General features: G+C 40.8%; 1 protein-coding gene across 7 annotated transcripts in view; it reads left to right on the top strand.

Moving 5' to 3' along the window:
* The first annotated feature begins 731 nt into the window (after positions 1–731).
* The window catches only part of IDE (insulin degrading enzyme), a 53,067-nt gene continuing 35,423 nt past the window's right edge, over positions 732–18,375 (top strand). For 2 of the 7 annotated variants that reach the window (XM_081006761.1, XM_081006760.1), the window contains exons 1-3: positions 3,681–3,852; positions 16,202–16,386; positions 17,382–17,589. In XM_081006761.1, the coding sequence (XP_080862887.1) occupies positions 3,722–3,852; positions 16,202–16,386; positions 17,382–17,589 (524 nt within the window). In that variant the 5' untranslated portion in view covers positions 3,681–3,721. The other 5 variants (XM_081006763.1, XM_081006765.1, XM_081006766.1 and 2 more) reach the window with 5 other exon arrangements.

Raw genomic sequence — 18,375 nt, 5'->3', positions numbered from 1 at the left:
CCCCGCAACAATGGTTGTGGCAGTTCTGCTCTCAGCTTAATTTCCTCCATTTTTAAAAGAAACATCACTTTTTCATGGGCCATCTTGGCCTCCCTTTCTCTGTATTCTTGGGCTAATCTGGCATCTTTCTTTTTTTCCTCATGAGCTAATCTTCTCTCTCTGCCATATCTCTCTCAGCCTGTATCTGTGCTACCTGAACGTCAGCTGTGATTCTGGCCTTCTCTCTTTCTGCTTCAATTTGTTTTTCTTTCTCTGCTTCAACTTTAGCCAATTCTAATCTTAGCCTCGTCATTTCTAATTCAGTATTAGGATTCTCCTCAAATGCAGCAGCTCCCTGCACTGGGTCATCCCGAGTCTCTTTTGCTTGGCGCTTGCTGGTCATTTTCTGACAGAAAATTTTTCTTCTTTTAATAAAATATCCTCAATACTTTATTAAACTGGTTGTTCTGTATCTCTGGGTACATTTCTGTGTGGGTTTTAACTTCGTATCACGGCGCTGCCACCAATTAATATGCGACGGCACAACAGCCCTCCCCCCCCCCGGTGCCGTTGGGCCCACCCTCACTTAAATATAGTGCACCCACCTCACAGAACACCAGTTCCACGTATTCCCACAAAATACCCCAGATTATCTTGTGGGGGACTTGTGTGAGGGAAAACTTAATAATTTGGAGTCTCAAGCAGGATTTGATCAAATAAAGAATAAAGATTTTATTTAAAAAAGGAAGTTTATGACACAAGTGGGTAAAACACAGGATACTTCAGATTGTAATATTTCACTTCAGTGCTCTCTGTTGTTGCACAGCTGTTGCTGCTTAATATTTTGGTTCTTAAAACAAGGTGGTACTTCCTGTCAGTTACACACCCCTTAGACAACCCTACTCCTGAGGTACTCCAAGTAACAGACTCAAGGGATCTCCACACCCCTCGTAAATGGTTTGGGAGTCTTTTTTCGTAGAAGAAGAATCTCCCCTCCTGACTGGAATGAGACCTAAGTAGACTGTATTCTCACAGCTTCTACTTCTCCTGGCTCAGCCTCCCAGTTAATTCCTGGCCTAATTACTCTTACAGGACACCACACACTGTCCTTCACAATAAGCTCAGAGACTCCTTTCTCTAGCTTGTGATATATTCCTTAGAGTGGGTGTTTCTACCCAGAACAAACTCTCTCCTCTCACTCCCCGTCTCCCTACCTATTCTCCCAACCTACTCTATCTCAAACTAAAAACTGTCTCTCCAAATCCTCTCCTTTTCAACACCCCCTCCTGGAACCCCCAGTCAATCATAAGCTGCTGTTTGCTAACCATTTGCTGGCAGGGAAAAAGAAACAGAAAACACTTGTTGACCCAACCTGCCAAGCAAAACAAACTTTTCCATCACAGCTGTTGCTTCAGGAGGCCTGACTGGCCTAGTTGCCCATCATTAAAAACCCACTGGGAGCCATTATTGTTTATAGGGTTAATAAGACCCAGAATGCATGTCAGACAATGAGCTGCTTCCCTGTGGTGGCGGAAGGCCTTATCAGGCTTAACTGTGGTGGCAGCAGACCTCCCTGGGCCTTGCGGCCTCCTCCTGATATGTGTGATGTCACACATATGTCAAACATGTGACCTCATGCGCACACAACAAGCATCCCCTCCCCATGTCACACAGACCTTGGCACCAATGCTCTGTCCAGTTCTGGGTGCCACAATTTGAGGAGGATATTGGCAAACTGGAATGTGTGCAGAGGTGGAATGTGTGCAGACTCCCTCAGGCAGTTGTGGACTCTCCTTCCTTGGAGGTTTTTAAGCAGAGGCTGGATGGCCATCTGACATGAATGCTTTAGTTGAGATTCCTGAATTTCAGGGGGTTGGACTAGATGACCCTCGGGGTCCTTCCTTCTACAACTCTCTGATTCCACATGTGTTTAGTATTCCTGGAAGTATGAATTATGTTACTCTAATTAAAATATGTCAAATGTCGTCTGTGCAACTTTGGAAGAAGAAATTAACAGTGATTTTTAAACTGTACATCATCAGCCAAACAGAACAAGCTTGAAAGCTGCAATTAAAGTTAATGGGAACTTTTGTACTGATTTTATAGGCCTGTATAATTCTTCCAAAGATTCCTGCCTTGCAGAAATACCCTGAGTTCTTTACGATCTACCCCATTATACTCCAGGATGATGGACTAGGAAGGGGTATTGGCCTGATCCAGCAGGTTCCTCTTATGAAGTTTGACTAAATACCAGCCTGCATATAATTTGTGCTTTAAAAGGGAAAAAACAACAACCCACTAACACCAGAATTTTACACCAAGATCAATAAAATTCTGTGAAAAAAGGATGAATTTTATGACCAGGTGCTGGAGACAAAGAACAGGAAGAGGCTGTTGTCTTCATGCTACACTTTTAAGTTTTCAACAAGTAGCTTGCTAGTCATAGCTGGAAATGTAACACTAGACTCCTAGATGGACATTTGGTCTCATCCACACAAAACTAGTTATATGTATATGTAAATTCAAAACAAAGTATTTGTACTTATTTGCATAATTTGTTTTGCTTTTAATCTCAGGGAGAGGCAAATAAGAATATAGGAAGGAACCTATATTTCAGACTAGAGGGCTAGAACTTTCCTTTAATAATAAACAGAAACTCTTAGGATGCTTAAGTTTGTGCCCAAGGCTAGTTTTTGCCTCTGTGCCAAATCCACGTGCGCCTTGATCATTTAGCTTGATTTTACCGTTGCCATTTCACAGATTACCGGTATTTCTGAAGCCCTTTTTATTCTTACACCGATTCTACGCAGCTTAGCGCATAACCCATCGAAATCAAAAGGCATAGGCGCGCCTATCTGCATCGGATCTGGCTGTTTAAAAAAGGATCCCACACAGGAGACAGGTGATGCTGCCTTCCAACTGCTTCATTACTGGGGCAGCCGGTTTCGCATACGTACAACCGTCTAGTAGGCTGTTGTCTGCCGACGCTCGTGCCGAGCAAGCCATCCGCCTGCAACAGCCCCTGCCGCAGATCGCGTTGTTCTTCCGGAATCGGAAGGATGCCGGGCTCGAGCGGTGATGTCTCCTAACCCATTTTAATCGGAAGCAAAATCCAGTGGATGGTGGCAAGGCTCGTTCTCCCCCTAGGTAAGTGTATAGTTAGGAGGGTCTCCCGGAGAAGCAGAATGAGAGCGCGCGCTCTGGCGCGTTCCACCCATGTGCCAGTTCCTTTCGCACGTGCATGCTTTTAACTCGGAAGTTAAAACGGGGTCGACTATCGAAGCAAAGCGTGCAAAGGGCGAGTGTCTTAGAAACCAGCCTGTCATCATTCTCCATAACGGGAATCCCTCAACCCCGCGATCGAGAAGAGCAGCAGACAGCTCGGCGGCCTTTTGCTCCTTTTATACCGCAGCAGCAGCAACAGGCGCTTTCCCGCCGCGTCGCTTCTGCAGCCGCCGCCGCCGCCGCCGCCCTCGGTCTTTCTCTTAGCCGTCCCTCCGCAGGAAGGCGACTTGGTTCCCCTCGGCCCCAGGTAGGAGCAGCAGAAGTGCTTCCAGGCCTCGGCGCGGGGCTTGAAGGGAGGAGGAGGTGGGCGAGGGCAGCAGCAGCGACACTCCGCCGGGTAAACGAGGGCAGAGAAAATGGCGCCTCCGCCGGCCAGAAGCGGCTTCTGCTGAGGGAGGAGCGGCGGAGAGGTAGGCCGGGCTTGAGCACCGGCGACAACAGGCAGGGCCGGGATATAATGCGGCAGCGGTTCCCCCGGCTTATTCCTCTCCTCAGCAGGACTGTGCTGCTCTCCTGGGGCTGCTGCTTCGCTCGGCCTCTCGCTCCGCCTCGCCTGCTTTCGCTGCGACAGCGGCTCTTCGTCTCCGGGTATCGTGTCTCCTTCCCCACCTCCTCCGCCACGCGGCGCGCCGTTGCCCCAAAATGGGGGTGTTGTGTGCCAATGTAGTAGTAGTAGTAGCAGCAGGAGTAGTATTAAGGGGGGGGAGAGGGGTGTGTGTGTGTGTGCGCGCGCCCCCCAGCTCCCTCTTTCCGTTGTGTAAGCCGTTGAGGAGGCGCGAGGAGGAGGGTGGGGTGGGATGTCTCTCTCCACCCCCCCCCCACCTGGGTTTCTGCCCTGGTTGTATAACAGGCGGTTAAATGTGTGTGATTTTTCTGGAGGGGGACCTCTACCTGGGAGCGGGTGAATCAGCGCTAATGCGAGGCCGTGGGGGAAGGGAAGGTGGACTCTGGCACTGAGCTGTTTAAGGAGGGAGGCTTGGCTTTGAGGGGAAGGGGCGGTGTAGCGGCCTCTTTCTCCGAGTCTGCGAAGTGACTCTGGTAGGCAAGAAAGGGGGTCGTATGCGGCTGCGAAATAGCCCCCAAGCGATTGAGTCGGGTGTAGTGGTGCAAGTAGGAGTAAGCAAGTCGTAAACAGCTGGCGCAAATAACGCTCAGTGGTGGCTGTGGTTGTTTTCTTTTCCCTACCCCTCCGCCCACCCCTTGTATTTTTTGCTGGGAGTCATGTTTTTAATGGGAGGAATTCAACGTCACATTGGTCGTAACCGGTTTACTAAGGGGAGAACTTAGCAAGCGGCGAACGATCGCTGAAATTCGAGCGAAAGAATTTTTTTTCGCAGAAAAAATCTGGGAAATCGAGTTTTTTTCTTCGCAAACTGCGATCGTCTTTAAATACTGTGTCGCCGTCGGTACACGAATGCTTTTCTCTTAGTGTGTGCGAATGTCAGAAACGAGAGCACAAAATACATGCATGCAGGCGAGGGTTTTGCAATATCGTGTTGCTGTTTTTTAAGTGCGACTGTTTTGCATGAGTTGGCAATATTAGTTGTTTACCTACAGGGCTGATGGAAAGTACTTCCCTGCAAGTGTGTACGTAACAGGTTTATCAGATTTCCGTTGTCTTTGAAGAGGATTAGCTTTTAATGCTTGCATGGCTTTCATGTGGACTTAAAAACACAGTGCAGACAACTTTGTTTAGAGCAAGAATCGGGAACCATGTTAGCCCAACATTATGTAAGTTAGGAATGCATTAGACACCTTTATAAGTTGTTCCGCAGGAAGGAAGCTTCTCTCCCCACCCATTCAAAACTGTGGTTTTGACACTGTTTAACAACTGTTTTACTTTATAGAACACATGCAGCAATGCTAAACACACTTACTTGGGAGTAAGTCCCCACTGAACTAAATAAGACTTCTTAGTAGACAGCTGTACAATTGTACCATAAATCATTTTGAATTCAAAAGGTATGCCATAATTGAACAGAGTAGGATTTGGCTTGTACTCAGAAAACATACTTAAATACAAATGAGGCAACGGTTAGTTTAAATACAGTAGTTTAAGTACAATATACAGCAGGTATATAGGGCATCTGTTTTCTGACAGATTGGTCTGTATGAGGAAGAACAACCACAGTGCTGAACAAAAGCGTGCAAAGCTTTGAAAATGTATAGGCTTGGGTTAATGTAGTAAGATGAGGTGCAACAAAGTGCTCTTGGAATTAAACTCCATTGAACTTGGTGGGAGTTGCCTACCACTAAACATACATAAATAAGATCAGGTTGTACAGGTTTCCAGTGAATGTGTCATGTAGTAGCAAGATTTTTGAACTTAAGAACTATTATAAAAAATTATTTGATCTATTTATTAAATATAAATCTGTTGCTAACATATTAAGAAAGGATGACTGAGAAGCTTTCACCAAAGGTAACTTAATACTCTGATATATGTTGGAAATAAATGCACCCCTTGATTCTGTTGGAATTAGGCCCACATAACTGCATCAGTAAATTTTTTAAAGAACACAATCCATAAAACGAGTTGGCAACACTTCAGATTATTTCATGCTTTAATTATTCTTTTCTGCCCGTATGTGCACCACATGCATGTACTGTACACAACATCAGAAGTAGGGCTATCTCCTATTTAAAGAAATCTTAATTTTTAGTTGCTCTGCATACATTTTCACATTAAAAGTTCTTCAGATGATTTGATTTCTCAGCCCTCCTGTGTCTTCCTGGAGCAAATGGTACTTCTAAAATGTTCTTTGAACTTTTTAATACATTATCAATACTGATTTTTTTAAAAGGTAAATTGAGGATACCTTTCCAGTTGGGCACAATGTTTAATTCATTGATCAAATAGTTGCTGAATCGCACAACAGAAGATAGCTTCGTTTTGCTGGAGCAATAGACAGTAGTTGGATTTTCTATCCACCCTATGAATGTTTGGACATGGCCAATACTAATACAATGAGATCATCCATCCAGGCTCCCATCCTACACTGTTACACCTTTTGTTCACTTTGTTTGTTATTTTTTCTTATTCACAAGAAATTCTATCATCTCCAGAAATAGGTTTTTTAACTTCTCTCCCCCCCCCCCATTTTTTTGGGCTGTGGCTCCTGTTTGCTAACAGAGTATCTCCATTTCAATGTCAGAGTATGAAATTATGCTCTTTTACTTTCTCTTGATCCCATTAGATTTATAGTACCAGTGTATCATTGAATCTGAAATGTGTGTCACAGTTGTGGGCTACATTGATGTCAAGAACTTCTACCTCAAATCCCTGGGCACAGTTCTTGATGTTTCAGATCTTGTCTACTGAGCAGGGTATAAAACCAACCCTGCAATATAGTATACTACCACCACTCCTTAAGTCCAACCAGCCTGGGCTGAGAGACCCTTACTGAATCCTTCTAGGATATCAGAGAAGGAGAAGTTAAAAGCAGGGCACTTAGGAACTGGATTCAGTACCAAGGCTTTATCCCAAAAGACAGACACCCATCTTAAATGATATAGTTATTCAAAAGAAAAGCATGTGAAAGTCCCATAAAAAGTGCAGATCTTAAATACAATTGACAATTATGAATGGAATCATGAAACTAACTTTCTAAAACTGACCCGAAAGCTTCCCTAGCACAGAAAATAGGATCTTGCAGGCATTACAAAGAAACAGGTACAAGCAACAGGAAAGAAGAGACAAAGGGGTGAAGGCAATGGCTAACTTTATAGTAAAAAGGTATAGCAACTGGGGTGAGTCCCCTGAGCCAATGAAACGCTTAGAAACTTCCTGAACTTGGGCATATGTTCATTCTCACAGCTGTAGTCGATTCTCAATTAGCAGGCCCAGTCGCTGACCTTGAGACACAGGAGGGTGAGATAACGCAGGTGCTTCAAACTGATGAACTCATCCCAATTACTGAAATATAACTGTTTCTCACAGAGGCTTAAAGCAAGAGAGCCATTTTTCTTGATAGATCAGGCCCTATGTTGCTGATTTCATGAAAGGTTAGTATCTTGATAGAAAATTTGTGTAGTATGTTAATTGAGTCTTCTCTCTGTAAGGCAGGGTAGCTTTCTTTGACTTGAGGGATTCACTTAGGGGCCCCATTCCAGTAGTAGGTGTGGCTGCCACACACTCATTAATGTACTTGCATGTTGCATGCGTGCAGACACTCTTACACAGAATATCCACAGGCAGACAGCCTCCCCACCCCAGCTGATCCACGCTGAGGGTGATTATCATTCCCTCTCTGCTCAGATGATCAATCTCATGACACTGGAGAGTGATTTGAATTCCCTTTGGGGAACTGGGCTCTTCCCACTCCAGCACTGTGTCCGTTTCATTTTCTTTCTTTTTTGCTGCTTCAGCAAAAATCAGAGTTCTGGGAGGGCCAGAAAAATTTGCTTAAGGGGTCAGATCAGACCTGAACTGAGATTAGCCATCCCTGTTATAAGGTGATCATACAGCAGCAAATAACAAAGAGAGGGTATAGGTTGGCTTTCTTTTATCTTTCTAAGGTACCTACTAGATAAGAATTGATTACAGGAAACAACAAAAGTGGTTAGGAAAAAATTGTGTTACTTTTTTTGGTTAAAGCAGCTGGCAAGAGTGCAGTCCAGTTTTTTAACTAGGTTTTTTTTGTAGTATACAGGGTGGCTTAATATTTAAAATATTGGTTGACATATTTCCCAGATATAAACAGATACCAGTTTGTCACGTGGTTCCTATTTATAAGTACCCTATGAAGTAAGTGAGTAGAATCCTCCCAGCAACCAGCTCATCACACACTTAAACTACCATTGGGATCAATTCTAAGTAGTGTTCCCATGATTAGTAGTCTTGTCTCCATCCTTTGTCACTGAAACATTAGATTGTGTGGGCCCTTGTGAAAATGGAAGGGACAGCAAGAAACAAGCCAATTAGAGAGGAATACTGTTGGAAGGCCGAAAGAAATGTGATCTTAAACTACAAGGGAAACGAAGGAAAAGGGGAAGCAAGATAAAAAGTTAGTTTTATTATTTTCCTAAGGTGGGGGGGGGATAATCATAATAAAATGAGTAAATAAGTTCTACAAAGACTAAAAAGAAGAGATAATTATGCAGACCAGAGCAAGGGCAGGAGTCTTATCTGGTTTTCTGGGATAAAAATTATACTTCAGGTATATCAAAGCTTGAAGGCATTGACAAATAATCAGTAAGATCAGGAGCTCTTGACCCTTTATTTTGTGAGGAAAGAGAGGTATCAGGTGAATATATCTGGTTATTATATCTGCTGGATGGAGTTCACAATACTGTAGAAAAACAGTGACCTTTGAGTGATGCAAGATAGTCAGCTAGGGATGTAGCTGAATCATTTTGGGCTTCCTACTTGTTCTGATATGAGATAGCAATCTTTCTTTTCATTGTGCGAATAAAGTCCTACGTGTTGCAGTAAATTAACCTTTCAGTTCAGCTCTTGCAGACACCTGTGCACCTCACTGATATTTTCCCATTAAGTTATTGCCAGAGAACTTCAGGCTTTGTGAGCATCTGCTTCTGTGTTGCTGCACTGTGCATGGTATGAAAAAACATCTTTTCAAAATGAACTGTTGTGTATTTTTTCCTCTATCTTATTCTCACTTTGGTGAAACTTCTCTGTTTCCTCTTCTAAGCATGTTAATGCCTGTTATTGCCACCAAATAGTCTTGTATATGATGATTGAATGGGGGGGGGGGCTTGTAAGCCATTAAGCCCAACCCCTTGCTCAATACATGAATAACAGCATTTATCCTTCCTGTTATTCCATTTGAGTCACTTCCTGTGTGGCTACCCTTTAATGACAGCACCTGAAATGCCAGAACTTTGTACACCACTTGTGAGGGTTCTTCTTGCAATTAATGTTATTATGTTCATAATTTAATTTTAGTTTATTATATTGTATACCACTATGGGTCCTCTTTATTTTTAGAAATGATAAACATAGTTTATCATTACTGAAAATAAATGCTTATGACAGAAGCATTCCTCTAAATCACTGTAAAAACCTTTATAAACAGCTTGGGAGTACGTATGTGTTTTTGTGTGTATCCTTTCTGTAACTCCTTCCCACGCAATTGTTTAGATCTCAGTTGCAAGCCACTTTCATCATAAAAATGTTCTGTTGAAAGTAACTCAAACTTTGCATCCGTGATGTGTGCCATCGTACAACATTTCCTCTTTAATGGTACAGTATTAACTATTTCAGAACTGGTTATTATTGAGAATCCCCAGGAAGTATAAAGATACGCTTTATATATCTAGATATATAAAGCAAAAAGATATACAAGTGGTGAATTGGGGGGTGTTCATATTCTTGTTTAGAAGAATGCTTATTGTTCTGGTTTGCCTTGCACAAGCTTAGGAACTAATTTGATGAAAGCCATTTCCCTGTTGAGGTTGTGAGAAGTGTCACTAATATATGGCATGTAAGTAATGCGTTTCTCTATAAAAATATCCAGGAGGCAGAGAGAGAGGGAAGAATAAGCCACTATACATCCAAAGTGTATCTCCATAGGAAAAGTCCTGTTTTTAATTGAACTGGAAATTAATTGATCTCATTATCTGGGTTATTCCGGGTCAGTGTTTAAGCTGCTATAAATATAGATTACTCAGACTGTCACATGCTAGTTCAATACTTGTTCCCAGAAGTATTATTAGGTACCACCTTAGCAAGTGCATTTAGCTTCTGTTGAAAGTATCTTCATAATTATGATGAGTTTTTTGTGCCTCTAACAGCTGCATAACAGGTAGAATTTCAACAGATATAGCTTTCTGAAGACTATGTACCATTGCTTGGCAAATTTGTTACATGTTTTATTTGCCTGTCAGAGGCCTAATAAAGACACAGAGCCCTTGCCAGGACAAAAAAAGTAGGAACTGTGAAAGCCAAGGTGTGTGTTAAATTAGATGCATAGGAAGCGCAAGTAGGGATGAGTCATGCTTTTGCTGTAACATGCAGAAGGAAACAGATTCTTACCTACAGTGAGATCTGTCAACTCTAGGATTCATTTTCTTTTTCTGCTTCTATGTAGCATTTGAACAAGAACTAAACTCAGGATTCTAAAATAAAGCAGACAGTTATCAATTTAAAAACGTCATGACAAAAGCGGGCTGCAGGGAGATGCCATTTATACATTTCTGGAGGTACTTTTGACTTAGATTTATGAATTAGGTAGAGTAGAGATATTTGTAGCTGAGTTTGTCAACACTTCGTATGTAAAAGTCTTTAAAACATCATAATTCTTAAAGCATTTATGGCAAAATCATTTTTAATCCTGGAAAAAAGTGACAAGTCTGGCCTGTTGTTAAACATCTGTTTAATGACTTTGATGAAGGAATTGAGGGGATGCTCATCAGATTTGCACATGACACCTAACTGGGAGGGGTAGGTGATGCTGCAGAAGACAGAATTAGGATTCAAGATGACTTCAGCAGATTGGAGAAATGGGCCAAACTAACAAAATGAATTTCAATAGGGACAAATCTAAGGTTCTGCACATGTGCAGCAATAACCAGCTGCACAAATATAAGATGGGGGACACCTGGCTTGCCAGTAGTACATGTGAAAAGGCTTTAGGGGTCTTAGTAGACCACAAACTTAACATGAGTCACTAGTGATTTCTGCATGTTGGACTAGATGATCCTTGAGGGGAGTTGGACTAGATGATCCTTGAGGTCCCTTCCAAGCTTACAGTTCTATGATCTATCTCACTTCCTTGATTACTAGATATAGCCAGTGACTTCCAAACAGTGAACTTAGTAGTTACAGAGATTTTTAAATTACTTGGGGTAAGTAGCAGGTGGTGTGGTGTCGCCACTTACCTGCCCTCATGTTGCTGCTGCTTAGCTGGAGGACTATTGGGAGGGGAAAGGCAGCAGCAAGGGCAGCATGGTACAAACACACCAGTGAGAGCACTGTACCAACATGGCTTCACCTCCTGGTTAGAGCAACAACTGACCAGAGGTCAGGTGAGTGATGGTACTTTACCACACCACTTGCTTGGGACATGAGTGATGATGCAGATGTGGTTGAAGTCTGACTCTGGAGATAGGGGGGTGACACTGCTAGATCTTTTCTAAGTACAATGAACTTTTGTGTTGTATCACACTGAACAATATAAAAAGTGTGACTTAAAACTACTGAACAGTAATGTATTTAAATAGATCTGTACATTGATGAAAATGCCTCTTTTTCATTACTGAGAGTAATATGTCAAAAAAAAAAGCTTGTTATTGGCTGATGTGCCTTTAAATGTCACTATTACTTTAGGAAATATGTCACAATATCAGCCCCCTCATCTTCACTCCCTGTCTTTAAGAGTTTTTTAAGGTCAACAAGGAATGTGCATAAGGAGGACTAGGCTAAAAGCTATGTTAGGGAATGGACTTGGTTATTTTTTATTTGTATATGATAGTAGTGAGTTTTAATGAATTCCTCCAAAGCTCTGAATGCTGTCTTCGTTATAGAAGAGGTGAGAAGTTACATTAACCTGATTGCCATTTGGCAGGAATTGTGCAGCTGGTGGATTTTATTTAATGGAAACATTGGCTTCTGTGGGTGTCATACCTGAATTTGTCAGTTGCGGGAATTTCTGACATTGTAGCCATTTGAATCCTTCTGCTCTACCTTGTGCTATATTTTGCAACATACTGTTCATTACAGGCTTTATTACTCTAATTTAGGACTCATCCTTAACTGTGGATCGAAAGGTAAATGTTGTTAACTGTTCCATAATGTCAGCTTTCAGAGGCCAATCAGCCAAAGCAGTACTTTATATACAGCTTCTTAGCTCCAGTATAAATTGGGAAAGGCCCACAGCTTAAATGCAAAATGCACTATTCTGGTTGCTTTCTAAGTGAAAAACTTAACTTGGACCCATTCTGTGGACCCTTTCCTCTTACTTCCAGTCCAGTGTCTGTGCCTCAAAACATTTGTATGCTACTTTTACTAAGCTCAGTGCACTTTGCATTAAAATGAAAAGCAATACTTAAAATCTGATAGAACATAAAAGCACAAAAAACCACAACCTAATAATAAAAGTCATACCACTCCAAAGCATCCTATTTAGCTTCTGTCTACTTCATGTAAAATAGTTTGCAAATCCCTCCAGAATGCCATCAAGACAGACTTTTTTTATTTAAAAAAATCCATTTAGAAAGTTATTCCCGAATCTCGGAGTGATAACAAATGAAAGACTGGCTTTTAGCTGCTGATTTCACTTCCTGAGGAAATACAGAGCAGGACTTGATCTTTTATCTTACACCATAATAGGGTTCAATACAGAGAGAGGTGGTCCCTATTGATGAATGCTGGGTCCAGGCTGTGCATGATTTAAAGCAGAGATAGGGAGCTTGTGGCCTTCCAGATGATGTTGGTCTCCCAACTCCCATCACCCCCTAGTCAACATGACCCATAGTCGGGGATGATGGAAGTTGTAGTCCAGAAACAACTATAGGGTCACAGGTTAGCTTTCTCTGGTTTAAAGGTAAGTACTATGATATTGAATTAGGCTCAGAAGTTCTCAGGAAACTAGTACAGCTCCTGCAAAATTGATTATATGTTAATCACCTCCCCATGTTCATCAGGAAGCAAGCAGTGATATTCTGTACTAGCTGTAGCTCATGAGTCATTTATGAGGGCAGCTGAATGTAGTACACATTGCATTACTTGATTTTCAAGGTGATAAAAACATGGGTCAGTGGGGCGAGATCTCATTGATTTAAATAGTTGCAGATTCTGTCCAAGACTATGCCTTAGATGATTATGTGCATAACCTCCCTCCAAAGCTTTAGGGTTATTTACTCACATCACTTCTGACTTGTCTGGATACAATTAGTTTGGCTGACCACATCCACACCTTCTATGTCACAGAGCAAGCAGGTCAGCAAATCACACAGCTGAAGTTAACTCTTGGTTAGAGAATCAGTCTTCACAGATTTAGCTGAGTACTCCTTGTCTTAAGTCTCCTCCTCTCCAGGGCTTCTTGCAAGCAATTGGAGACTTTGCCTGTGTGCAGTCTGTCTGCTTTGCCCATTTTATTCCTCTCTTGGTTCTGTGAGTTGGGAGGGGGAACTTGTTGCAGCAGGAGCGGGAGACACCCATAACTCTTCACCAGCCTGACTCATCTCTGCCTTTTGACCTCCCTCCTTCTACTCTGCAGCTTCAGCCTCCAATTCTTGACTTCTTTCTGCCACACTCTCCCAACTCACTGAGCCCTGTTATCCCTTCAGCTTCCAACATCTCAACTTCCCAGTCTTCTCCCTCTGACTACTCATCATTGTCCCACTACCATTCTTTGGGCTCTGAGCCTTTTTCCCTTGGTGGCTACCCAATTGGTTCCTTCCAACACTTGGCTGTGGCATTCTAGTCACTGGTTCAGAACTAAGCGATTCCTGGACTGGGTGGTATCAATATATGAATTATGTCTCACTTCAAAGTCCTGGATGGTATCTACCAACGGTTTCATATAGACGTTAAACAGCATTAGTGGCAGAGTGAGGCTTGTGGTACACAAGTCAGTTCCTTTTATGCTCCACTGATCAGTCCAATACTAGGTCTCAGATCATGTCCACAATCTAAGCTAGGAAATCAGCTGGGCAGCTGGCGCACTGTTGAACTCCCAACCGGAACATGAATCCCAACATAAGCTCCACAGAGTCCGACTGCTGTCTGCACTGAATACCTATGCAACTCTCAAATATGACATCTGTGTATCATATAGGCTCTATTTCCTTCTGCTCTTTTAAACCCCACTACACCCCTACCTTTTAACTATTATTTCTTATTAATTTATCCTAATCCTCTGTTACTGGAGCAGTTGTTGCTATTACAGGCTTTCACTTCTACAGCTGCCTGACCCCTCAGTTTGATTCTTAATTGTGCCTGTCTGCAACCTCTGCTCTTTGGCATGGTATCTTTTGACTATTTTTTTCTTTTGCTTGTCTTGTTCACATCTGCTGTTTCATAGGTTAGCACAGTTCTCAATGAGGGATGAGGAAGTCTATACAGAGCAAGATGAACACCTTGATTTTAGAAATGCAGTGTGCTGTAGCTGAGATCAAACTGGTTTGCATAAAACATCAATGTAAAATGTTTAGTATATAAGTGAGGGCTATGGACTTTGATAGTGTCAGTAGACAGTGGAATTTTACTATGTAGTTTAACCCATGGCCAGTATGAGATTGATTGGAGAACATAAAAATATTTATGCAAGTAAGTTTATTTATTTTTATTTACGTTTCTCTATTAAAATGTTTAAAAATATCCACTGTTCCATATGGATGGATGTCCTCTGCACAGTTGCATGATAATTGACTGTGTGGAACCCAAAATGCTTTTTGTAGACCTTGCTAACTATTTGGGGTGTGTAATTGTGATGTGTGTGTCTTTAAATATGTGGTCTGATTTTGGCCTAGATACATAATAGTCCTTAAACACACTATTCTCTAGTACTTATTTCGCCTTCCTCTAAGCCTTAATTTTTCACATTCTTCTGTTACCTTTTTTTAAAAAAAGTAAATAGCACTGTTCCCAAAATTCTATGCTGTTATTTTTTCCTTTTGAAGTTTCTTTACTTTTGTGGCAGTAACAGTAATGATGGAATAGCTTTGTAGTTTTATCAAATGAATTATTTAGAACAATCGTAATGTGATGCTGTTCTGCTCCAAATAGCTAATACACTTTGTATTTGTCTTCAGTGTTTCAGCCTGGTGGTGTAATTGCCAGGAGACACTGGGAACAAATCATTCAGCACTTTAGTTTGCAGAGTACAAGATACTTGGGTGAAAGAGGCGAGAATGATCTAGGAACTGAAAAGGGACCTTGTTAACAGGCTGATCTTGTGTCTTTCTACTCAGAAATAAGTCTCATAGTTTTCAGTTTGGCTTGCTCTTGGGTAAGTGTGGATAGAATTGCAGCACAAAAGCATTTTTATTTGGCAGGTTGAAGAAGGCATGCTGTTCCTTTTAGGCATATATTTTAAATATATATTTATATGCTTTACCTGAAAGCCAAGAAACAAGAGACTGTATGCAAAGACAGAACAAGAAGCTCTTGCAATGATGCCTAGTACCTGGAATATGTGCAGGGATGGTTTTCTTATTTTTCTATGCTTCTTCTTTTCTTTTGTTCCTATCTTCTAGCTAGATCAATGACAGGTCAGGAATAGGGTGTATGTAGCATGAACAAATACAGGAAATGCAATTATATTTATTCAGTTCCGAATAAGGGTGTAGTCAGGTAAATAGCCCAGCATGAATGACTTCACCTTTCATGTGGGCTTGAATTAATTCAGAGAATCACAGACATTGAAGTAAATTGTTTTTGGCTTGTCATTGGGAGTGTGGTTGTGACATTTTGAACCTGCTTGGTCAGTTCATTTTGGCTCTGTAGCATTCTATTTTCATTGTAAAGCAATTCATCATGGATTTAAAGAGCTATAGTAATCTACTCTTGGCAGATGAAAATGATGTTATAAACTGCATCATAACTGAAATAATGCTTTTATTTAGACAAGCATATGTTGATTTTACTTTGCACTTTTTTCAGTATATAGCCAATATTATCAATTAGTGAAGGTTGACAGCAACTATATTGTTATAGATAAAAAGGAAATAAAGTACAGGCTTTTAATATTATAAAATAGATATTAATAAACTGGATTCACTGTGACCATTATTAGGCCAACTTGTTATTGAAAGCACTCAGAGCTGTTCTACATTTGAAGGAAGTAATATAGCTTTAGTCTATTGATTTCAGTGAACTTAAGTACGCCTTACAGTGTTGGACTGTGGACAATAAGTTTTTGACCTGGACCTTCTAGAGTTGAGTGTTCTTGAGTTGCAAATGTGTCTCCCCCTTTTCTTTCTTAGGCTATTTGAACTGAGATATGGCTTTAACTTTTACTGCTTTTTTTTTTAGGCTTCAGCAAGCAACACACAACAAAATGAGTCATCTTGCTATTAAAAGAATAGCAAATGATATTATCAAATCACCTGAAGATAAACGAGAGTATCGTGGGCTAGAACTGGCAAATGGCATCAAGGCAATGCTTATCAGTGACCCCACTACAGACAAGTCTTCAGCTGCACTTGATGTACACATAGGTATATGATCATCTATAATATATTGTAACTTGGTTTTGCACTGTAATCTAATTCAAATGTGATAACTTTCAAAAAAAAATGGTTTACAACCTTCTACATACTACACTGAGGCTGCAATCCTAGTTTTGCTTACTTGGAAGTTGACATTATTTGGAAGTGCACAAAACCCCATTGAACTCCCAGGAAGATGTGTATAGGTTTGCAGTCTTACAGCGCTGGCTATTCATTTCTACTCAGAAGTAAGTCCTGTTGTATTCAGTGCAGCTTTCTCCCAGGTAAATGGAAGTAGGATTGTAGCCTTAGCCAGATTAGCCTCAGAAGTTAGGTTTGTCATAAAACTGGCTGTATAAATTACTTGTTCTAAAGCAGGTCTAAGTTTTTCAAGGATGAATGATGGAAGAACTCAATTTATATGCTCCATATCCTTCTGCGCTTAAGCTCCCAGTGTGTCTGCCAGGGAATTAAAATAGTTTAATTTCCTGATATAAATTAATGGCATATGGCATGTCATATGAAAATTATTCCTTGTGTAATATGTTTGAGAAGTCAGATAGTAGGCCTGAAAATGATGTATTTGCATGTTAAGCAAACATGGTTGTTACCTAGATGTTCTGATTAAAAACCAAAAACCAAAATGGTTACATACGTATGTCCTGCTTTATCAGATATCTTTTCTTTGTAGTTTGAAGTGCTTGGGGTGCTCACATAAACCACTTGCCTCTGATTTCCAGCTAACACCTTTCCTATAGCTTCTCTAAAGTTAGTATGAAGCAGCTGTATACTAGCAGGTGCATTCCAGCCTAGCTTTTCTGCAAAGGGAAATGGAGCTATATAATTTCCTAAATATTTGCAGTCATAATCAGTAAGATGATTTCTCTGACCCAAAGAAAGTGTTAAAATGTTGATTGTTCTGGATGATTTGATTGCTTTATACTGAATTTGTGTATCAGCTTTTAAAGTAAGACTCTATTTCTGCCCATTTCTCCTATTCATAGGGTCATTATCTGATCCCCCTAACATTGCTGGGTTAAGCCATTTTTGTGAACATATGCTTTTTTTGGGAACTGAGAAATACCCAAAAGAAAATGAGTACAGCCAATTTCTCAGTGAACACGCAGGAAGTTCAAATGCTTTTACCAGTGGAGAACACACCAACTTTTATTTTGATGTATCACATGAACACTTGGAAGGTGCCCTGGACAGGTGAGCATATCTACTAATGATTAAATATATTGGTTTGGTTTTGTCTTTCCAGCAAGCACAATTAACATGAGAGTCCTACCAGATGATAACATTATTTAGTGTATTTATTACTTCTGCTTTTTTATAATAATGACTTTAATACAATTGTAAAAACTAAATTACTGAAATACTTTTAACATCTTGGGAATAACAGTGATAAAAGAAAACATATGGAATGAGCCCTTGCGGTAGTATATCAAAATAGGTTCTAAGTGAGGAGAGACTCATCAACAGTATGGCGAGTGTCTTAAAAACTTCATATGGTTTATCATTTTGCTATTACTTTACATAGCCATGAAAGTGTTGCATAGGAACCTCACATATGTTTGTTCTATAAATATATTATGCTTACACTCTCAGCATATGTTGCATATTTATCAGCTGACTCTCAAAGGATCTTCTCTCTGTGGAATTTTATATTTGGTGAAAATAGGGATATTCAAGCTACTGCTGCACACTGTATATTTGATTTTACTTCAGAGTTCAATCTCTGGTCTGTCTACTTAGAAGTAAGTTGAATTTGGTGGGGCTTACTCCCAGGTAATTTAGCATGTTTTTTTTTTCCAAAGACAAAGTAATTAACAGGCTGCACAGCCCTCACTCATGTCATGGTCTGTGTCCTTTTACTTTTTTTAAAAAAAGTTACTTGGTTCATGTTGAGGGCCAAGGAGAGGCTTAGTAACATTAGCTTTGGTGATTTTGGAAGGGTCCTCAGTACATCTGTGTAGAGCAGGTCCCAATAGCTCT

The sequence above is a fragment of the Podarcis pityusensis genome (assembly GCF_964106645.2).
Source record: "Podarcis pityusensis genome assembly, chromosome: 5".
Lineage (NCBI taxonomy): Eukaryota > Metazoa > Chordata > Lepidosauria > Squamata > Lacertidae > Podarcis > Podarcis pityusensis.
Note: the sequence above shows the minus strand (reverse complement) of the source record. Positions and strands in the feature narration are given on the sequence as shown.